We start from the raw sequence: 24,460 nt of genomic DNA on the forward strand, positions 1-24,460 counted from the left end.
TTCTAATCTCTGCATTTTTTCATGGCGAGAGAGACAGGGAGACAGAGAGATATCTTAATACTGTTACTCCAACGAGGAACTGTGCCACGTGGAAGAGGGTCGGGGGCTGTCCTCTTTCCCTCCCTCCTTTCCCTTCCTTCTTCCCTCTCTCTGCAAATTCTACAACATGGAGCTTGTTAGGCAAACCTTCAGCATATCCAAACAATTCTTAGCTTTACTTTTTGCATGCATCATGTGACATACGTTTTATTTTGAAGGTTTGAGAAAATCATGGTTTTCTTACAAGAAATGCATGCCTGAAAATGAATTAACTGAATATACAGTATGTCAACCCATGGGATTTTATTTTTTGTCTCATTTTTTTACTTAATGGAAACCAGGAAGTCTGTAAACATTGAGAACTTTCCAGATTCATGCTACCGATGTTGAGAAATATTACCTGGTATTGTCTTGTTTAGAGATGGCCAGATGGAGAAGCATAAATTTTAGATTGTTGTAGGATGTTGCCTGAAAGAATAACAGTTTTACAGCTCCTAGGCCGAATAAATTTTTCCCACATGTATGGATCTGGACTTCAGTTAAGCATGAGGTATTAGATGTACCACTAGCTTTTGTGAACCACAATTGCGTTATGGCACTTGAGCTAAATGTCTAGCCAGCAATATGACATTCAAGCCTCAAGCATAATCCCTCTTCCTGTATCTTTTCTGATGGAAGAAATGAAAGCAAAACACCAGCCTTTGGAATAAAGGTGCCTGATGTTTGGAAGCTGACCCCTCGTTAAATACGACCCCTCGGCGCTCAGTTGTTCCTTGTGGGTAATCAGTTTAAAGTTAGATCATGTCCATAATTAACAAGAGTGCCTGTGGCTGTAGTCAGAGTTTTTCTGCCAATAAAAAAAGGCAGACTTCAGTAAAACTTTAGGGGTTTGGGCTCAGTTTATTGGCAACAAGGGGAGTCCCAAGTTGGCTCCCTTACACTATATTAAATCTACAAGTGACATAGTCTAAGGAAAATTCCAGCACTTGGGGGCTAACGTTCAAACAGCAAATTTGTAACTTGCAAATCAAAATGTTTTCGGTTCAATGTTTCCTGACAGTGTAACATTCAACCCATAAAATTTAGGACAATTTGGAAACAGTTCCTCACTGCTATGAGCTCTGGCCCAGTGCCATCATGCAATTCAGGGATTTGTGAGCTGTAGGAGAAATCAGTAAATGTCAGCAGGTAGACATTCAACACTTTACAGTCGTGCTCTGCATCACAGTATGACTTTTTGTTTTGTCTTTTAGGGACCTCCAGGGGACCCTGGGAAGCCTGGATTACCAGGGAAAAGAGGGCCTCGGGTAAGTAGCCCCACTGATATGAGTTTCTTTATCGTGCCTTGTAAAAACATATACAGTGTTTCATCAACGTGTGCCATCATTATTCAGTTCAGTTTTATTTGCCCTCATCAGGGTGACACCGGAGAGTGTGACAAACAATGTTTCTTCCTTAACTGTGTACCATATGATCAAAAAAGTACAATACTGTAACCTGGACATTCATTCTAGTTTTAAAATGAATTTAACTAAAATGAATAGAAAAGTGCTGGTCAGTAGTTTTAGTGTTAGAGCAGATGGGATAAAATCGACATACCCCTTTATTCAAATTCATTTCCTTTCCCCTGAACAATCTGCCACTCTTGGTTAAACTGGTTTCTTGTTTAATCCAAACATGTTTAAGACTGAGGTCATGACCAAACTGAAGATCTATATTTTGGAGGTTTTGCCGATTTACTTATCCTGACAAATGTTTATTTCTTTTCCAACAACTTAAGATATACATTACAGAATGGTCCAGAAGTCTGAGACAGCTAATAAACATGCTTCAATTTTGCATTTGTTTTAATTTCATACCAGATATGTCATTACAAATAATCTTTTCAAGCATAACAAGTTTAACATTTGAACCATGTACGTGAATTTCAGAATTTCCCAGTGTTCGGTTTATCCCCATTTATTTAATAACAGTGTGCTCTCAAGCTGCCATGAACTCTAGTCCATGTCAGATCAAACCTATCAGAGTGTCTTTAGACTGCGTGAGTGGAGGGGATTAGTCTCTTGGAAAATCAGAACTACAAGTTTTTGGACTGAGGGTACACTTAGTTCATGGCCTAGTGATCTAGATTGAGGATGTTTTTGAGATTATAAAGCTCTACTGTAAATCGCTCTGGATAAGCGTGCAGTAGTCAATGGAAAAAAACAACAACTTAGAAATCAAATAGGGAAATAGAAATAGTGCAGATATTTGAACATTGAATATTCCAGATATTAAACATTTCCTTTGTTTTAAAATTTTCACATTTCTAAAACTTTCTGTTTACTTGCAGTTGTAAATAAGGAGTTTTCTCAGCTTCGATATTGAGGTCCCAGACTTTTGGACGCCACTGTATATGTAAAGAAAAAGAGCACTTTATCTTACTGTTGGCTCTATGAATAATGACCCAGGCGCTAAAGTAGATGTAGAGGGTGAGTGTAACATAGAAGAATATAGTTATCTGATATCAGCATATCAGATGACACCAGCATATAATTGTTCCATTTGTTTTTCTTGGACAAAGGCAACAAGGACTTATACTTGTAGGTCACCATATAGCAAAAGTGATAACCAGTGACCAGGGAAGAGCAGAGAAAGGTCAGCGGTTTGAAGTAGTTTCCCAGTGTGTTGGTTTGAAGTCTGAAGGTTGTGTGTGTAAGATACCTGTTGTAACCCTTTCTCAGGGCCTCTCAGGGCTGCAGTGTGGGAACCCAATCTGCTAAACAGAAGAAAGAGGCCTTTGTGGCTGTCTTATTAAAGGCATTTTAAGCTTTGCTTGTGTTCACCAGCTTTGCGGTTCCTCCGAGACCATGGTCAAGAGGCTTTGGGGTGGTTGGGTAGATAGAAGGTCAACGTGAGATCGACAAATTCGTCTAATCTGAATCTCTCAAAGATGATGTTGAAAATGAAGCGCCCGCTCTGTTGATTGTTTTTCAGCTAAAAACAGCTCTGCCTGGTATTTACTCTGTATGGCATGTTTGGAGTACAATTAGAGCACAGATGTAATGCTTATGTGGATCAAATGCAAGTGGCGGCATCCTAATTATTTACATGGCTTTGAAAACACAGTTTGTTTAAATGAAACCATCTTTCTTTCTCTGAGGGTTCATCTTGGCATTAGTGCCAAATTTCAGACTTGTTTTGCATACGTGTTTGTTTTTTTGTTTTCTTTTTTCGGTTAGGCAACTCGTCCCAAATACAAATAATGAATTTGGGTTGTTGTTTTGGGTGCAGTTTTTGGAAGGGAACAGAATCAATTTAAAAGCAGTTCACTTGCATTCTTCTAACGGTGCAGTACGGACGACGATGTGTTTGACAGATCAGAAGAAAAACCGTACCCTCGGGAGTTCTCAGCCATCTCGACAATTGAACTTTAACCCCGGCACCATAGCAAGACGAAATGTTACTTAGCACCTGGGTAGAGCAGAGCTGGCTGCTCTTGGTGTTTCTCATACTATGCAACGTTAGCTTCTGCTTTATTTACAGCAGCTGCCAAGACACCCTGTAAAATATTTATAACTTACTGGTAAAGTAAGCGTGTTTACTGAATAGTTTACTAACATTTAGAGTAGCTATAATGTCGCTTGATTTGAACTAAATATGGAAAAAGCTGGTTGCTTTAGTATTGAGTCACTGTTTCCTCATCATCGCTCTTCTTGTGATGTTTCCAAAGGGATACCCCAGGGGCGAAGTCTAGGCCAAATATTACAAAGGGGACTTGACCCTCTCAGCATGAATTATCCTATAGCATTTGGAATCAGGTACTAGCCCATGAGATATGCCTTTAAAAACATTGAACATGTCCTTAAATTACTAGTAAAAACATTACAACTGTAAAAACTAGAATTTTTCTATATTAAAAAAAATCTCCTTCCTCCTGACTTGTGATATTTTCCTAGGTTGTGTCAGCATATTGTTTGCCATACACCACATTTCACTTTTATGGGCAGATTTACTGATTTTTCTTTTCCTTTTGGATCAAGTGTTTATGAGCAGAACACATTTTTGAAAGAAATACGAAAGCACGGCATGAATGTGGTTTTCCTCTCCATCTTCGTCAGAGTTCTCGTGTAGCCTCAATCCCAAGCCTTTGGCCTTAACTATGATGGTGCACTGTATTGTGAGTTGTTATTTTTGCATGACCACTGGAGAATATCACTGTCATTCTTTCTAACATTCTTTGCCAAGCCTTAATACAGTACATACAGTGTTAATGTTTATAGACTGGTTTGATTGTCTCATCCTGCTGACTAATGTGACTCAAGTGGGTTTCTGGGTCATTTGACATGTTTGCCCTTAATGCATCACTTGTAATGGACGGTGCTCCGTATGTGGAGTGCACACCACTGTAAACCTGGCTTCTGTTTCCATTTCTCATGACGCTGGAGATCCCATGCCAGCCCGAATAGATTTCCGAAGATTAGGCAGTTTGGGGGAAAATGTTTAGAGCCAACATTATGGAAGAAGTGGAAAATGTTGTCCTTTTTCCATCACTTTTGGAATTAGATTCCAGGAAGCCAGACCAGCAGTCTCCCTCGGGTGCTTTAGCAGCTCTACAGCAAGCATGGCACGCACATGAAAGGAATTAGAGATGGTGAAATATACGAGGTGAAACAAGACGCCCGGGTGTCAGCTCGCAGTTCTACCTGAACACATTGCGAGATGGAAGATGGGCTTTTCTCCATTCTCCTCAGCATTGTGAAGGAACATCAGTCATGTACCAGTTATGTTTTCTCTAGGGCTGTCATTCCATTACAGAAGGATAATTTAAAACCTTCTCTTTGGCTCTGTCTGCTGGCTAACTGTTGCCACATGCACAGCATCCAAGCAAATTGCACTATGTAGAGCAATGTGGCGAACCGTTGAATAAAGAGGTGGAAATCTGTAGATGAGCTCCGGGTAAGCGTCTCCATATGGCGGGTATGTGCAGAGTCAGCAATGGAAAAGTGCTCCGCTTATGACTCTAGTGTCTTGGCCAGAACAGTTCAGGACGAGGCGGACTGATAGCTGCATACCCTAAACGCTCTTTGTGGTTCTTGTCATCACGTACTGATCGCTGCTTTTGTTCTAAATCTCTAGCTACCTGCCATGTTAATGTTTCCATAGTGACTCGGAATCACTGCAGTGGGTTTGACTAGACAGTGATTGGGTTTGCACTGGTGATTATTGTGTTTAGTATCTCTCATCTAGCATGTAGGTCAGGACCATTAAAAGACGGCCTCCATCTCTCACTTTCTCCCACATCTCCTCCTCATCACGCTGTGTCCTTCTCTTCCTCGTGTGTGGGAGAGGTGACTGAATGCAGAAAATCACATCCATATGCCATAACACAAACATTAAACCATTTTGCATATGGAGTACAGAAAATTTTCATACTCACACAGGCAGAAAGCGCAGATCACATCCGACCTCCCCCAGAGTCTGAGCTGAGAGTGACGTGTGCGTTGACGTACAGTAAGACGGATCAAATTTGCGAAACCAGCAATTAAACAACGACTATTTACTCGTTGGGTTAAAGCACATTTTCCAAGCCTCCAAGCTGCCAAAAGCAAACTAGGTTCACTCAAAAGCAATCAAATGAATAAATGACAACCTGTCTTCACATTACCGCTTTAAAAAAGACTGTCAGCAGAAAGTTTCTGGTTATTACCAGGGTTATTATCAGGTTTTACCGCAGACCTTGCTGTTAACATTGTGTTTAGAAAAGCACTTGAAAATAGAACGGTGCTATTAAGTTATGAAAGTGTTCACTGTGTTTTTGTGCGTTTCTGAATGGAACCGTTTAAACATGTTTTACTCCTATAAACAAAACTTTCTGCAAGCTGTTAACTCTGGACATTGGGCAGTGCTAAAATATTTCACATCCCAAACCACAAGCTGATTCAAGCTGCATCAGATAAAGTGAAATAGAGACTTAGGTAACAGTTTAGTAAATTGTGTAACGGGGAAACCTTTTATTTAGGTCTCAGTAACATATGTTCACATGGTTGCATTATTCACGCCTACATGCTTTAGACCCTTACTGACAAATAACATGACCTGTGAATGCATGGTGGTACAGGAGGTAACTCAGGAGTTTCCATGCACATTTACATTTCTAGCATTTGGCAGGCATACTTATCCAGAGCAACTTACATTTATCTCACTTATACATCAGTTAAGCATCAGTAGCAGCTTGGTGGTGCTGGGATTCAAACTCTGTGTGTCTGTGTGTGTGTGTGTGTTTGTGTTTGTGTGTGTGTGTGTGTGTGTGTGTGTGTGTGTATTATGTCGTGTAATGGACTAGCATTATTGGGTTTGTCTCTGATCCACACCCAGTGCTTCCAGGATAGATTCCACCATGACCCTGACCAGCATAAATTGCTTACTCAAGATTACTGAATAAACATGAACATCAAGATGGTTTTCACACTGGGCATGTTTGCTGTGGTCAAAATCTGAGTTTGATTGTTCCCAGCCTTAGTCTGGTTTCAGACTCAATCTGTTCTGTCGAACCCCGGAGTTCTATGATGTCATCAACATCGTGGAACACAACGCGACTCGAGACATTTGTTTTTATTATTATTATTATTTTTCTGTTGTTATTATGCAGAGTAAGGCACCTGACCTCTAACTTCTGTATCCCACAAAGTTCCCCTAACACTCATGCTACACTTGTGTTGAGGAAACTAATGATGTCTTCATTGGCTAAAACACATGTACCGGTTACTTTACTTCAGGAACTAGTGTGGACCCGAGTACATGGGAATCACGGCACTGGAACCAAACTCACAGCACCTCCTCCAGGTCGTCTCTGTTTCAGTACCCTGGTGTGCTTCTCGGTCCACATGACAGCGTTCATGTTACCAATTTTTCAGTCTGTTTCAGACTAAAGTGCCAGTGTAAAAGCTTCCAAGATTGCAAAAGGCTCCAGTTATTGAAACCTCACACTTAAGTGGTACTTATGTTGCCATAAGGTTGTATTGTGACACAGCTGGTTTATATTAGAAGATCAGGACACCTGATCTTTATATCTCACTGTACTACTAGTATGTCACTAGTATGAGGTATCTTAAAAGATGTCAGTTGTTATAACATTCTAACCTAAGTCAGCTCAGAAATTGTAATAGCCCACATCATATGTCTGGAAGTGTTATATCATTGTGATGTCTACATCTATGTTGTTTATCAGCCTTGATGAAATCGACAATTGAGCCAGATGGAATAAGTCACTATGAATGTTAATGCAGGTTTGTCCAATGTCATCCAGGGCTTATGTATCCCAATGTCATGTAACCTCATAAGCCCTGTGTGTTACTGAAACCTACAGCCTTGAAAGTTTAAGTCAGTTTTCATTCATTTAACTTCTCCCTGTTAGCGGCAGCTATAGATTAGATAAAGCTTATTTAAAGATTATTAAAAGCGTTTTCCACATTCGCTCTTCAACTCATAATGGCATTACGAGAAAGCACAAACACAGGTGTTTACACACATTGTAACCAGGATATCCACAGTGCTTGAAAACCACACCAAAGACACATCAGAGTTAAACAAACGACCTCAGTGTCAGACATTGTTTACGCTCTTTGCGTCCCTCTTCTCCCTTTCTTTTCTATTATAAATCTTCTCAAGTGGAAAAAACAATAACCCAGGTCAAGGTTCATGACCCGGTCTAAGTTTCCGGCAGTGACAGAACTGTAAACATAGAGGTGATGGCACAAATAAAACGTGAACATGTGCTTGTGTTGCAGGGTCCTCCAGGTCCACATGGAAACCCAGGTCGCCCGGGGCCGAAAGGAGTCAAGGTTTGTACTGCCGCATGTCTGTTGTGGGATGTAAACAAATGTTAAATTAGCTGATTAGCACAAAAAGACATCATCTATTATCCCTGGTACTTAAATACAGTACAGTACATTTACTGTTCATCTTTTTGGCTTCTCGTCTATTTAGTTTTTCATATGAAAACATCTTCAATTCAATGAAATGAAAATGAAATTTTATTCATTAACTACTGTAGAAGTGTTAATGAGTAAGTTTAATACAACGTTCATGTACACATACAGTGACCAGAGATTCATTTTCAATAAGCTCCAGCAACATTAGTGACGGATGTGGGCGTGTCCAGCGATGAGTTGAGAAAAGTTGAGCAACTTTTCACCAGAATCTCTAAACACATCACAAACATTTCAACATAAATGTATTTAATGTGTTTCAGGGTGAACCTATTCTTTAGGTTTACTAATAGTTAATCATTACATATAGCTTTTATTTTAGTTCTAGCAGTTATTCCAGTTTATGATAGACACTTCTGTAACAGCTTCTTCTGATGTTAAGCACTCCTTATATCCACAGGGCATCACATGGTACAGCTCAGGCTTCACCCAAGCCAACAGGTGTACAATTGCTGTCTAGACAGAATTTTGCAGACACACATCCCTGTGTGGACGTTGTGTCATCCACGCCATCACATCAGAAAGTTTTAGTGGTAATAGCCTCAATAACACCAAAAAAAATTGTACATGACTCAACATTATAAAGCTATATATACAATAGGTATCACATATAACTGTGTCACCTGCCTTGACTTTGTGAAAGAGTCATCTTGAACTGAAATAACCTCTGAAATAAGTACACACCATGTTCAAGGCACTTTAGTTCCACAACGTAAACAAGCAAGCACCTAAACACTTATCATGCTAGCTCTGTGGTGAGTTTGATTGAACACAACGTGAAGACTGTGAGGAGACATGGACACTAATTCAGACTGCCACCCATTGCCTGAAAAGGCAGAAGAATGTGCCTGGTGGTCCCCAGTGTCCTTGGAGAGCTTACTGTAAACTCATTCTCGCAGGCATATATGGGCCACGTTCTTGTGTAAACAACGACGCTTAGGTTTGAGAGCACTTATTAAGCATGTCGCTGTAAACTGCCCTGGAGATACTCAGTAGTAGCAAAGCTGCATTAGAGTGTCCCCTCATTGCCTCAGCACAGATGTTACTATTCTGCGACTCTCAGAATGCAGATCGTTGGAATGAAAATAATGCAGGTCCAGTGGTGTGAATAACATTTTTATACAGTCATTTTCCATAACTCTGGGTGTAGCATGTATAATATCAGTATCGGCCATGTGAGCCAAGTGGGATGTGACCCGTATTTATCAGAAATGAGTGTGAATTCAGTCACATGGCTTGATTTCATACAAAGTTATTAGAAAAGGTAGATGCAAGGCTCAAGATTCAAAAGTTTATTTGCCACAAAAACAGTTCTCTACAGCATACAACCTGCAGTGAAATGAAAACTCACTCAAAAATGAAAAAGAAATAAGAAAGAATAAAAAAAGAAATAGAAAATATGTATTTCCTCTATGACCCTGTCCCTAACCCAAACCTAACCATTCATCACTTGATTTAAGAAGTACAAATAGTTAGACATCATCACACCATCTTTACTGACCTCATATGTTCCGAATTAATGTTTCAGTGGGATTTTCATTACTCATAGGATTCATATGATCCATGATACCTCAATAATTTCTTACAATAAGGCTAGACCTGGATTTAAGCAAGCCAGATTAACGGTTCATCGAGTGTGGACTACAACAATGGACTAAAACAGCACATTAAAAAATGTTTGAGTCCAGTTATACCACAACAATTCGCAAAAGCTAACAAGATATTTATTCATTCCAGGATATTAGTATTGGATTTATTTATTACCTTATATAAGTATAAAAATAACTGTAAGCAGTTTAGAAACAGTCGTTCCCTCACTAGCCTGTCTTTTTTAGTTTTTAATTACAGTTTGTCATTTGCCAAGCTTTTACAAGTTCTGTATAGAACCTTTCATGGGTTCATTCATTCATAATTTGCTGAGTCATTTCTTGTTACAATAATAGTAATTATAAAATATAGCAAAATTATAGAAATTCATGCATAAAGCAAAGAACTTGTCCTTTTTTGACCTTTTTTGGCATATCAGTTTCTTTGGAGCTACATAGAGAACCCTAGAAAACCCAATTTAATCCAAATGTACCTTTCTTTAAGTGTGTGTAGCTGCAAATCCTGACACTGGAGACTCAGAGAGACAAAAAACTGCTAAATAAACATGTAATGTAAAACCTGATCATTTTGACAATCACAGCATTTCTTTTGATCTGTGTATATGGAGTGTCTGCAAGTACCTGTGAAAGTTATTATTAGAAATGATATTGAATGACTGCTAACTGATTTTAGAAGGAGTTCATTAATATAAATCTCCAACTGGAACTAGTGTCAGAGCTGCACGGCGTCTTCTAACCAATCGGATTTAAGAATTCATCAATACAATGTTAATGCAATCATAATAATCAATGTTTCAGTAGTAATAACTGTAGGTTATGATGTCACAATGTTTTGGAGATGCTGCTCTTTGTGCTGTTCACATTAAAATAGTTGATATTTCATTATAAAAATTCAATAGCTGGTCTGATATGTGATGTGATCAGTCTGTGACTTGTAGCTCAGCAGTGTGCATGCACATTTACAGTATATCTCCCTGTGTCTGTGGCATGCAGTACACACACACTTACACATGGATCATTTGTTTCCTGTCTGTGTGTCATAGGGAAGAAAGGGGGACCCAGGACTCTCCCCTGGCAGAGCGCCAAATGGAGTAAAAGTATGCACTTCCCCTTGTCTCTAGATTTAGCAGCATTAGTGCATTAGGCAATACATATAATTTAGACTTGCAGTACCAGTAAACACTGGAATGTTAACCTTATTTTAGTACCATCCATATGTATGTAATTTGTCGTAAACTATTGAAATTGTAGTTAAAATAGTCATGTTATTAGTGCCAGAAACCTTACATAATTACATCCTCACTTTTTCAGGGGGACCCTGGGATAATGGGACCTTCTGGACTACTTGGACAAAATGGACGGAAAGTAAGGAAACTCTTAACTAACCAATATTTCCATGCTGTTCTTTAAAAGGTGTCAATCTCCAGGTGCTTGGAACAGTTGACTCCCCTCAGTGGCTTGTGTGTTCAAGGTTTTCCAGCAAACATTATAGCAGTGGCAGAAGTCCAAGCGTATATTGTTCTATAGCGGTTTGTCAGACGCATGTGTATTGTGGCATATAAATCAAAGCTGGTAAATGTGCTCCAGGTTTGTGGGTGAGTGATCACGTGTTACTTAATGTTTGGGTTTTTCCATGAACAGAGGCCCCTCCTTGATTCAGCCTAGTGTGAAATCCCATTGACTCATCAGAGGGAGAAAGATCACGATGCAGAGCAGAACGTCTGCTTCACGCTGGATGTTTCTTCTCACTCGTTTGGATGAAAGCCTAACAGGCTCCAGATACGGCAAGCTGGTGTTCTCGGTCATGTTTTCTAACACAGCGGCCAGCATGCAGTATGACATCATCACACTGTGAAACGTACATATTCATTATTTCACACACTTCTTTGGGGTCATTATGCCTGGCAGATAAAACGGCTCACTCAGCAACTTTTTGTCCCTTATGACTGATGATGTCAGTCTTTTCGCAGCTGCATACTTTTGGGTGAAACTGCCCTGTCATGCAAAAGGCCTATTAAATTGCATCATATTATTTCTCAAAACCTCCCCTCTGAGTCGTAATTTGCCGTTTATCAGCTGTTAGGGAATACGATTCTTTCAGCAGTATCAAATGAGCCGACAAACTTTCGTGCCAGTGTAGAAAAGGATCGGTCGTGTTTGTGAGATCATATTAATAGGCCAGCACCGAACAGCTTGAGAGGAAGCGATTGGTTCCAGCCGGCCATTTTTTGGACAGTCAACTCGAAAGCTGAGAGACTCCGCCTGGCGTCGTGCCTGTTGCTCCCACTCCAATGTCGTCTTGCAAACCTCCACACTCACTCTTTTTCTCTCTCGCTTTAAACAGGGAAAGTGGGATTTCTGTTCCTAAGGATTTTTCAGTTGAGTTTTCAGTAGTCTCGTACTGTAGATGAAGCCATATGTCATTTCAGGTCTTTTCAGAGCCTATTCCATGTTAACTGCTGTTTTATAAACACTCCTTTGCTTGTGTTAATGCTGAGCAGTGCATTATGACGCACATCACACTCAACTCACACGGCAACTTTTTGGAGTGCTAATATGTTTGGAGACAAAAATGACAGCTTGAAACATTGTAAAGTAATGGAATTACCTGGCTGCCTCGTTGCTCACATATGCTCTTAATCACACAAGTTGCGGCTGAAAAAAATACATTAAAAGCTCATGGAAAATTACTTGGAGACACTAGTTCTGCTAAATTACCACTGGCACTGGACCACAAGGTTATTCCATAGAGACCCTATCTAGAGAAGAAAGCATTTTGACGCAAAAAGATGGAAGATGAAGAGCAGAAACTAAACATGATTGAGAGAATGGATGGAGCTGAATGTACTTTTCTAAATTTCTAGCTGACAATTAGCTGGAAAACAAATGGTCTTCATTACCCATTGTGTTTGGCCATGCCTAATTCTTCAAACCCTTTCACACACATTCTCAGCATAAAAGCAGATGTCCTGTCTGGCAGTGAGAGCCAGTGTTGTGTAATAGGACAAGCACAGACTACTAATGTCTGTTACAGTACAGTGTAGTATTCTGCCCTTTTTATCCGACTCGCTGAAGGCATTTGGAGCTCAGGGTCATCCGGGTATATGCCGTTATATAGATTAAAAGAAAAATATGATATTATTTTTGCTTTCTATTAATTTGAAAGGACAAAACATGATGTGGAAGCATTTATGAAATGTAAATGGAGCAAGAAGAGAACATTTTATGCTTATTTCTGACCCAGGATCAGTTGTGCTTCCTGAAACTGATTGTATATTTCAGGGACCACAGTGCTGAAAGCTGATCTCAGGACAGTTGTTTTACTGAAACGGCCCGCTGACAGTTGGCCTCATGGCCAGGCTCCAGAGACATCCTCAGACCGCACTGAAAAATGGGTAAACACTGTAAAGAAGCCAGATCAGGGTCACCAACAGGAACAGTTCAAACAAGAGGAGGGGGCAAGCTGACATGCTGACTAGTTTTTAGCATGGAGTGAGCTAGTAGCCAACGCTCAGTGGAAAGCACATAAAAATAATCAATGCACCTGGGGTTTTAGATGCTGGAAACCGTGAAGGAAGCTCAATCTACTGAGCAAAAGTGTGGGCAAAAAAACAAAAAGCACAAAATCCGTATGAGACTTAGACGTGTAAAAGCTATTTGTTCCGTCTGGCTTTTCCACTTTTGCAAAAGTGCTGTTTCCCTCCTGTCTATTCTTACACGCTTGACCAAAGGGAATGTAGGTGTGTAAAGTTTTGTAGCTGTTGAGGAAACACGAATAAAGGCTAATGTGTATTACGGTCTATCCTTTCACACACTCATATGCTGAAGAGACAAAGACTCTAAAAAAGTTTACGTAACATGTTAAATCAGCTACTCCGCACAGAGTCAGCAACACATGCTGGAGACCCCTGTGCTGTAGGTGTCTGTCTAAACAGACGCGACGCAGCTGTCTACCATCAGCTATCGAGCCACTTCAGCTTCTCTCAGCCTGTCGCTTGCCCTCGGCCTCACCCTTGTTGATTTCCCTTGTTGTTTATCCCTGCAGATAATCACTCTGATCTTTGTTCTTTTTTCCTCCAATCACAGCCTCTGCTCTAATAGATTTCATGAGTAGACATAAAACCAAATGTCTGCTTTTAGCAAAGGAAAAAATAGACACAAGTGCTGGAACGTCCTGGCCTGAGTCAGCAAGTCAGAGGTGAATGATCATTTGGGAGGAGGCGCATGAGTAAGATGGAGACAGAACGAGACATGCAGAGAGAGGAATGTGAAAGGAGTAATAAATTTTGAAAGGAAACATCCGAATTACTTTCTCACTGTGTCTGATTTTTAGATGCGAGGAGAATTTTATGATATAAGACGCTAATACTCTCCTCTTTAGTCTATAATCTGGAGTCAAATAGTTCCCATATTTGAAATCCTTCCTATTAGTGAGGTCTTTCAGCTCAGTCCAGTGTCAGTGGATCATTTGTAAGCAACAGGTTATTTGACATATTGTCAGCCTGTTTTATCAGTGCTTATCAGCGTGAAGGAAGGCACAAATTTCAGAGGAAACGTAAGAACTCGCAGCCAAGGATCCATCTTGTCTTCATCAGCTACACTCAGAGCAACAGCATTCAGTGCAAATCCAAGTGGTTAAAAGTGCCAATATATCAGTTTGCTGTAGGAAAAGACAGAGTGCCATACTCACAAGCTCTGCCAAGATTCTGACCCAGGATCTGGATTTTATTATCCCACACACAGATATGCATACACATTGTACTGTCCAACACTTAAAACGACATGCAAAAGATTACTTCATTAACACTCACACACACACACACACACACACCAGAGAAATGCACACATGCCAGCCTAAACCCTCTACTAACAGTTTGAGATAAGTGTTCTTAATTAACTCAAAAATGTAATAGTGAGCAAATTGTTGCGGCGTTTAAGAAATAAACAAGGCAGGATGAGCAGTTTTTTTGGACATTAATCTATAACAGGATGGCGATGAGATGCTGCCCACAACAAAGCAGAGTTACTGCTACTAATCTTTAAAGTTGATTATTTTCCAAAATCAGCATGTTGCAAAGTCTTTTATTCCTTTTAAAACCACAGAAATTTGCCAACGATTAAAATTCCTAAAATGCAAATCAGACTTTTTTTTAGCCATCTATCATTACATTTTATATTATGGATAAATTACGTCCTGTTAACACTTAGGTTATAGAAGGTATAAACAATCGTTGCCTCACCAGCCTCTCTTTTCTCTCCATCTTCAGTTTATTAAGATGAAAACATAGCATGATATGTTACAAAGAAAACCAGATGACCAGATGTCAAATCAAATATTTAAATATTTAATACTAAGGTATTTTATGGCAAAAATTAAAGAAAGTAAAACAGATGGTACATGAGTATTTTTCAATGTCCGATCAGTTACTAAGTAACAGAAGCACACTAAAACCACAGACACTGATGATAGAGAAGATATTCAGATATCGTTTCCTGATCTTGCTCAACTCTGCCCTCCACTAACTCCCCACTGTCTCTGGCTTGCAACGCTAGAGGGCTGTTTTAGTCTGCGAGATAAAAATTGGCACAGATGGTTATCCTGGACTTTCTCATTTTCTTTTCCATTGCTGTGTAGTTTGGCATGACTAGCTCCTTCACTTTGACTCTTCTCATGGGCCTGAAGTAGCCTTATTTATATATATCCATCATTCAGAAGGGTGGTGGCCTTTGACATTGTTCTTTGTCTTCATCTGCACAGCAAGCAATCAGTTCTAGTATAAAGATCAGAGCCTTGCATTTAAGCAACGTTACACACTGTTCATGCTTGCTTTGATCAGTATCTGTGCCAGTCTATTATTTATGTTGTTATTTGCTTTGAAAGAGGCCGCCATAATTGCACGGCCTTTCGGGACCCGTATGTTCTTAGTAAAGACATGCGGCCTCCCAGCAGGCTGTCTTGTGCAGTAATTTGCTGGTGATGGATTGATTGGCATTGGCAAAGTAGCAGCTGCAGGGTGTGTGTTTGTGCAGGCGGTAATCCTCATCACTGCAGGAATGCTGAGACATACATACAGCAGCCACAACTATGAAGGTCTGATGCACTGTTTTGGATTTAAAAACCATGTTTGGCTTTACGCTGTCTGTCCTCTTGTTAGTTTAGGTGTAGACAATTCCGAATATACATGTTGTCTGCCTTTATTATCTGTCAGAATAGCTCAGGCAGTGTAAAAGCTATTTATCTAAACTATTTATCTTCATTCTCATATGAAATACACTCTTAGTGAAGGGGTTATTCACGAGGTTCTTTGTATAGTTAAGGATACTTCATAGCTTCCTGAAAAGGTTCTGGATTTGAAATTCTTTCTGACAAGCAAACATTGTTGTAGTGTTCCCCAGAGGGACAATTTGACCCTTTTTTTTAAAGAATGTGCATTGTGGAACAAAATAATGTTATTCCCTCTTCTAAAAAATAAATGTTGGGTGCCAAACATTGGTTACAAATGCAAGTTTGTGTTTTAACTTCCCAGTCAGTTCAAACAATCACAGTCACATACTTACTTGTGTACTCCTGACTATCACACCCTTATATTTTTTGTGAACATCCTTATTCGGAATTATCCCCCCCTTTATTGGGAAGACTTTCCACTACAATATGGAGCATTGCATTATATATATATATATATATATATATATATATATATATATATATATAATGTATTATAAGTAAAATTTTGCTCATTTTCATAATACGTGCAAATAATCTTGGAGGGCACCATAGGACGAGGGCGACAAGAAGAAATAACCTTAGCATCTGTTAAAAATAGTCACTTGTATAAGACCTTAGAATGGTTTGTTTTAAAAGCCGGTTTCTTGGCACCACAAGAATAAAAACAACCTTTTTTATTAAAAACACTGCTCTTCTTACTCAAAGTCAGTCATTACCCAAACTTCCTTTTCATTACTGTGAGCATGAAGGTGATTACGAGTTACTCTGCCAAGGCACACACTGCTGCATTGCTTCTTAATCGAAGATGGTTCTTTCAGTAAGGCTTGCTTGCCTGTTTTTCATGATTTACGTGTACTCAAAAAAATTTTTTTTTCATTGTATTCATAGGCTGCTTTTTTTTGCATTGCTGCTGCTTTCAATACATTTATAGTGATATTTATACCACTACAATAATTCCTTGATAGATTTTTATTTGAAATGTTGGCAAATCATATGCGTTTGTGGTACATTCTTCATAATTGTCTTCTTCTGCATACTTTAAGACCCTTGAGTCAGTAGTTTTGTTCCTATGCTAAAGCAAACCTGCAGTTTCCCCAGTGTAATAAAACAATGGCTTTAATGATGGCGATCTCCAGAAGCACCATGAACATATGGAGAAATGAGCTGAAATAACCTGAAATTGGCCTTTCTCTGGAGAGTTGAAAGGTCCTTTGCTCAGTTATTATGATTGGAAAGTGGCAACAGATCTGCTTGTAAGGGAGAACTGTTCTGTTCTGTGCTTATAGAGTCATTGAGTTCCTTACCGCTCATTGCTTTTCCATTGCTGGAAAGATTTGTAACAGGCTTTGTACAGGTCAGTTTAGCATGTTCTTAATGGAAACCACACAGTGCGCTCTGTAGTAGTTCCCTTTAGAAGAGTCATGATCTCCATCTGGAACTGAGTTACAATCAGCTGACTCAAGCCATTTAGTGGGCTTTGTGGTGATAACTGATACTCCTGCAATGTTGCAAAGATCTCACGAGTCATGAACAGCTCTCTGTTTTTTTTCCTTTAAACATAGTCATTCAGCTGCTCTTCCTGGGCCCTATTTCACTTGCTGATGAGCAATAGTATGTACTGGAATGATCTCACACTGTCATTCTCATCACTCTCTACAGGGACAAAAAGGTCATCCTGGTCCACCTGGCCATCCTGGAGAGCCTGTGAGTTTTAACTTTATATATAACATTTCTTTTCTGACTTCATTTCACATCAAGCCATTCTGTAGTCTCTGTAGTACAGTATGTGCTCCAATTACAGAGACAGTTTTGATGTAGCAGAATGGACAGAAGCCTAAGCCACAGCATGATAAAAAACGCTAAAGATGCCATAAATGAAGATGTGTAACTGCATTCGGTTTGGCCCGTTAATGTGAAACTTGGCCAGACTGCCTGGTTCTGTGTGCTTTCTTTTAGACTTTATAATAGACGTATTACACTCAGCAAATACTTTCGCTTCAGTACTTTATTACACTTTTATAAGGCTTTTCTTTATGGAAGTTTATGTTTCTTAATAGTTTTAATAGTCCTAGTGATCTTTAAGTAGCTTTCCATTGCTGGGAATATCCAAAACAGTTTTGTCAGAATGATTCATAGCTGTTACTTAGTAAGTAGCATACAATGGCATATAAATTCTTTCCTAGCAGAGTAATTGCATTTGGCTTTCTAGCCCACACAATACATCATAAAATGACATTCATTGGGTGGCATTATATAGTTCCATAAGCTGAAATAATAAAATTTACAAATAAATTATAAAACTTAAATACTCTAAATGAATAAGCCCTTGTCCTTGGCTTTGGCTAATTCCAAATGCAGCTTACATATAAGCAAAAAACTGTATAATATTAGCCAGGTGAGTCATGTATTATTTTACAGAAAAACTCTGATTGCTTTCCTCAGCCTTTTCTATATTTCTCCTCATTTATTACCCGATAAAAGTGAGTTTTACTACAAATCACATATTTATGGTCATGAATTCATCCTTTCTTTATTTTTTCTTTCTTTCTTTACCATTCTGCAGGGGGATCAAGGGCCAGATGGAAACCCGGGTGCCAAAGGTTATCCTGGCAGGCAGGTGCAGTAAATCTCCTGTTGTGCTGCTGGCTCATACAGTAGTCTTAGAAATGTATGCACTAAAACTCTGTACAGGAGGCTAAAGACAAGGTCATCATGCTCCATGTTAGACATCCTAAGACATCACAAGCACACCAAAGCACAAAAGCAAGTTTACCTTGTATGCAGGACCGACGCTACGCCACATCACGCCTAATTGTCTTTGAAGAACCTAAAGCGTGAATCATATTCCCAAGCTCTGGAACTTTGTTTGGCACATCTCCTATGTCTCCTGCACACACAGCTGAGCATAATGGCAGCTCTCTGCATTATAAATCGTGCTCTGGTTCATCCACATAGACTCCAAACTCTGCACATCTGGCACAGTGGCTTTGGTTTAGCTTTAGTTGGAATGTTTGTGACAGCAGGGAATCACAACTCTGGACAATACTATAGCATTGTTCATTTCACCTGCTTTACAAAGACCAGTTGGAGCACTGGCTAACATGGCTAGTAACAGTTATAGTATAGATACTTTGGGATGCATAAGGTGAAGGTGAAGTTTGTTTAAATGCACCTGAACAGCATGTGCGAAATGCAGAGCAGACCCAGAAACGTCTCTTTCCATGACCGGCCCCCTATAAGTGATCTCACGTCCACAAAATTTACCATAGTCACTATAACTACACTAAAACAACGTTGCAGTGTTCCAGTCTCCAATCATTTACATTGTGGCCTGCTTGAATTGGCTCCTATTAGAGGGATTTTGTAAATATTTGAATGGACTTTATATGGAACTTGAGGCTGTGTTGATAGGAAATAACGGAAACATGGCTGGAGATGAGGTCCATAGTTTACAGTTATCATTCTATTCTTGTTAAATAGACCATGCTGGTTTTCTACTACAAAATCACTAAAACACAGACAATTTCCACATGGCTCACTGCTTCATCAGCACAGTTATGTTTCTCATTACGGCATGCTAAGATCAGCACTGGCCTTGTCAAGCTCGGTTAGTTCTTAGAATTTGGATGGATTACAATTGCATTAATTTTTAAAACATTTGGTAAACTTTAATTTTGATCAATTTTGGCAATTCTCCTATTGGGTTTTGGCTGTGTTTTTCTTTTGCACCACAAATATATTTCACATATGACATATGATGTGGAAATTGACTTTTTAACCCATCATCCCGCAAATATATTTTGTAAGGAGCCAGTTTAACAAACATAGAGGTAAATGTAGTCAGTCTGCCTAAAGATGTCAGTGCATTGCTTTGATAGATATCTGGCAAGTTGTTGGATATGTACAGTATGTGCCATCATGAAATAGACATATATCTAAACAGTTTATTTTGTAATTAGACTTAAGCTGTTTAATTGAATTTAAATAGCAGTTAATTACTTAAATTGCTTGACACGGATCAACTGAGCACAACAGATTGCCATATCCTCTGGAGATTGTGATTACAAATCCCGACAAAGCCACAGCCGACTGTCAAGGGACCGAAAATGGGCTATAATCTCTGTATGTAATAGGGTAGATAACACTTTCCTCATTCAGTGTGTTAACACTGCCCTGCCCTGTGATGCAGCAGTTTGTTAAGATGTGGTTGATCTCTTGGAGGAGGCCTGGTTGATAATGGTCATGTAATGAGGGAAGCTAGATGCTTTATTGAAGTAGAAGAATAGGAAGAAGAAGAATGTACTAACAGACTGAATATATTAATTATATAATATAAGACTTGATTTTAAGTCATTCTGACTGTTGGTTTGTTGTTGCTGTTGTTGTTGTTGTTGTTGTTGTTGTTGTTGTTGTTGTTTTGGTGAGCATATGCAAAAAATCATAGGATTTAAGCAAAAATATCTGTAAAGCATTAAACTCAGATGTGGACATAACACTGGCTACAATAATCCACTTTCATTGTGTTTATAGTATTATGAATATTTTCAGCTGAAAACCCAAAATGCTACTTCATAGTCTTGTGTTTTGTAGGGGTTGCCTGGGCCAATAGGAAATCCAGGACCAAAAGGAGTTCGGGTGAGTGACTCAAGAAAATCAGTTCTTATATTCTATTCTTATAGGCTTTGGCTAAGGCGATTTTATTGCGGTAAAGTCAATAGATCTTTTCTTCTCATACATCGTGCCTACCGTCCTAAGTGTAGTTCATTTTCCAGGCCTTTACACATGACTCCAGGGTGTTGTGAGATTGGTATGATTGCTAGAACATAAACAGCTCTTACTTATTAGCCAGATATTACATTTGCTCCAGCTCAATTAAATAAACCCAATTTTTTACAGAATACTGAAACCTTGGAATCATAAATTAGCAGTCTTTTGTGTTCACGTAAAAACGAAAAGACTGAAAAACATTCATTTGCCTGTTTTTGATAGTGAGAGTTGATTTCCCTTATCAAAGTATCAAATTTCATTGGTTCCTTATCTATGTAGTACACCTGCATTATTGTATGTTCATACACACACAAACACACACACACATACAGTTTGGAAGATCAGAGTAAGAGTTACACTGTAATCACTCATGAAAAAGACTTTTCTACATAAACTGTTTGGTTGTGTTGTCATTTTTGTATCTCTTCACATCATGTCTCATTACATTTTGTTGTATTCATTCATGAAGTCATCATAACCATCATTGCTGTGTCTCTAAACCCAGTGCCACCCAGCTGCCCAGCCTCAGTGATCCCTGGCGTGAGGGTATGTGCCCTTGGACTACATCGTGGAAGCCAGCACCATGCAGTCCATGGGCATATACACTTGCCTCAAGGCCTAGGTCTTCATGAAGAGTCGCCATCCACTGAGGCTACCTGCTAAACTTCTGTAGACTTCATCTGAGGCTTTAGTGTAGCTCCAGACACTAGGACTACTGATGTAAACATTTTTTTTTTACCATCGTTTCTCTCCTTTTATAGGGCTTCATTGGAATCCCAGGGCTTTTTGGTCTCCCGGGACCTGATGGAGAAAGAGTGAGTTTCGCTCAACCATTTAATTCTGACCTTTAGTTACACACATGGTATGCACATGACTCTATCAGTAGCACATTAGCAGTTCAGATATTTTCAAGTGCAATTTTCCTACTTTATTCAAATTCTAAGACACTGAATCACTAATACTGAGACCTGTTTTAATCCCCACCATAACATAGTAAGGAATTAATTTCCTCCAGAAACATGCGGTGGAGTGCCCTGGAGCAGAAAGTGGCAAGTTCTGTTGGAGAAAACATTGTGGTTTGCACATGAGCGTTTTACGTGTTTAATCCAGGCAGTGTAGAAAGCCAATTCAAAAGGGACATGCTCAACTAAAACCGCACACAGCCTCCCAGCAAAGGTGGGCACTCGTCGTTCTCCCAATATTTGCACATGGTCTTTGAGCTGGCGGAATTCCTGCGGTGCAGGAATTATAAGCCACTCAGGAGCTGGAAAAAGATCTGCCACAGATTAGGCAGATCAGCTCTCCCATTTTCAGGCATGGACAGATTTGAGCGTGCTGTGCTCTGATAGAGTCTCTATTGTGTGGGAAAGAGAGAAAAGCTCTTTTCAACACAGTGCACTACATCCACCATGATCACAGATTAATTGACTCCCTTTTGCCCTTGTTTTCCTTCTTTCTGTGTCTCTCTCTATCTTTTATTATACAGGGTATTCCTGGTGTTCCTGGGAAGAAGGGCAAGATGGGTAGGCCGGTAAAGTTTTCTCTCAACATCCTTTCTCTACAAGCCTCTGTGAATGGTGTGTCTGTCTGTCTGTGTGTGTGTGTGTGTGTGTGTGTGTGTTTGCTAAAAAATCACAGCAGTGTCAAGTTCTGAGTGTGATTTCTTAGCTGGGATTTTATGGTTGCATGTTCAAAGACCATACATTGTTGCCCTGCTTAAAATGACTTCTTTGTGCATATATGCCCCCACAAGGCATCACCGTAAATCAGTCCATATACTGCTGAGACAATTGAGTCTTAGTGCCTGACAGCCACCAGATTACAGCCTTGATGCTGTCTGGGTCAAAAGTCAAAGTATATGTTGTTTTAAGGAGCTTAGCCTTAGGCCTGAACTGCATAAAATGTAGAAATGAGCAAAAGAAAAAACATAACTAGAGTTCTATGAGACTCGACAGGCTTTAGCACTGTGGATTTTCTGTACAGGATGGTTTAGAAGAAAATTGTTAATCCTCCAGATGTTAACTATAAGCAGAAAACCTATGAAAGAAAGCAGTCTTTTATTTCTTTCTTCTTTTTTTTTAAAGTCAGCCATAGTTGCCTATCCTCCTCATACTGAATCAAACACATGGGCTAACTTTTCTTATCAATTCCGTTCTGTTTTGGCAGAGAAATGACAAGTGCACAGCCATTCCATGGAAATGACTATTTATTTTTTGTGGAACTGCATTCTCAGAAACTGCATTCTCCGAAAAGTATTTTGTTTTTCCTGTATGTAGATCCAGGTCTTTATCTCAGTTCCAATCAAGAAAACCATTTATTTCATTTGGAACTATAACAGAGAAGCAGTTTCTCAATGTTGTAGTGCCTTGTGATATTACATATCTATTACACCTCTATTACACCCCTAACCTTTGACACCTCTGAAAGATGCCTAAGGTATTCCTCTGCCATACATAGTCCCTAGAGAGACAAAGCACTCTGTGTGGTTTGAGTGTGGCCCACACACATCCGAGCGTATGCCTCCATGTGACGTCACGGCTCCAGGTTGTAAATAATGACATAGTAGACGGATGTGAAATGGTGCTGTCAGCAGATCCTTCTTTCTCACTCCATTTCCATGCTCTTTGTCAGCCCACTGAAACATAGAGCCAGTGGTATTTCCTGTATAGCTGACAGAAATGAGCATCATTGCCTTGGTTTTTCACCACAAGTCACAGCACAGTAAAGCATTTTGGTTTAGCATTTAATGCTGTCAAAAGGTTCATTCATTACTCCTCATGCAGATGTCATTCCTGTTAGGAGTTTATAGTAATATATTTAGAAAAAATATTCCCTCAGGTTGAAAAGAGGATTAGATTTTCTTGGTGTATTTGAACTGTGTGTATTGGCTGTGTCACAAATCAAAGATCTGCTGAAGTAGTCAGTTAAAGCTGAACATGCAGAATTTCTCCTTTACTCCAGTTACACCTTGGCAACCGCATTAGTTCTGTTAAAGCCATTTTAATTTTTACTCGCATCGCTGTTGTATTGTGTATTCACATGCATTCACATGTTTTATACTGCAAGTCAGGAACATAAGTGCTTTAAAAGAACATCAGTCTGCACCAAGAACCTCCAGCAATCTGGAGCAATTATGTAACTGGACTTAGAGACGGGTCAAAACAGTGCAGAGGGGTGCTATCACTGCCTTACAGTTTCACGGCCTCCGGGTCAAACCTGAGCTTTGGTTACTGTTTGTTCTGTGTTTGGAGTTTCCATGCATGTTCTTCCTGAATTCACTTTGGTTCTCCAGCTTCCTCCAACCTCCCAAAAACATGTAGGTGAATTGGCGGCATGGAGGTAAATTATTCTGAATCTGTGTGAACACTGCTTCTCATTCAGCATACTTGAATTGGAGGAAGTGAATACTAAAGATGAATAAATGCTTGATATTCCCAAGACTCTGGTGCCATGAAAACTAGCTTGTATAAAAGCTTTTAGTTGGCTTCATCGTGGGACCCTATAGGACATCAGTTCGCTACTAATTTGAGACTAATTGTGTTGTCTCTCCTTGGAGATGTGACGATTTTGTTTTGAGGACTAAACCTACATCAGAGCCATTTAGCCAGATGTCTGCTCAGTTGTAAATATATTACAGTGTCTCAGTGCCTCCCTTTTCCTGTGTTTAGGGATTTACTGGGGATTTTGGCGAGCGAGGACCACCAGGACCTGACGGAAATCCAGTGAGTATCAACATACTGTGACCTGCAGATATCTGAACCTTCTGTAGCACTTCAGTATAATGGAAATATAAGGTTCTACCTGTCATTTTTCCTGCAAATATTTGTTATTAATTTGTATACAAGTATGGT

At 39.5% G+C, this 24,460-nt stretch overlaps 1 protein-coding gene across 1 annotated transcript in view; it reads left to right on the forward strand.

Moving 5' to 3' along the window:
- col27a1b (collagen, type XXVII, alpha 1b) overlaps positions 1–24,460 on the forward strand; it is a 63,031-nt gene that overhangs the window by 9,721 nt on the left and 28,850 nt on the right. Inside the window, exons 4-13 of the mRNA XM_058375235.1 lie at positions 1,293–1,346; positions 7,809–7,862; positions 10,660–10,713; positions 10,928–10,981; positions 17,502–17,546; positions 18,406–18,459; positions 20,433–20,477; positions 21,371–21,424; positions 22,096–22,140; positions 24,278–24,331. Of these exons, the coding sequence (XP_058231218.1) occupies positions 1,293–1,346; positions 7,809–7,862; positions 10,660–10,713; positions 10,928–10,981; positions 17,502–17,546; positions 18,406–18,459; positions 20,433–20,477; positions 21,371–21,424; positions 22,096–22,140; positions 24,278–24,331 (513 nt within the window). The remainder of the gene's footprint in view (positions 1–1,292; positions 1,347–7,808; positions 7,863–10,659; positions 10,714–10,927; positions 10,982–17,501; positions 17,547–18,405; positions 18,460–20,432; positions 20,478–21,370; positions 21,425–22,095; positions 22,141–24,277; positions 24,332–24,460) is intronic.

This window comes from Hemibagrus wyckioides, linkage group LG22, assembly GCF_019097595.1.
Source record: "Hemibagrus wyckioides isolate EC202008001 linkage group LG22, SWU_Hwy_1.0, whole genome shotgun sequence".
Classification (NCBI taxonomy): domain Eukaryota; kingdom Metazoa; phylum Chordata; class Actinopteri; order Siluriformes; family Bagridae; genus Hemibagrus; species Hemibagrus wyckioides.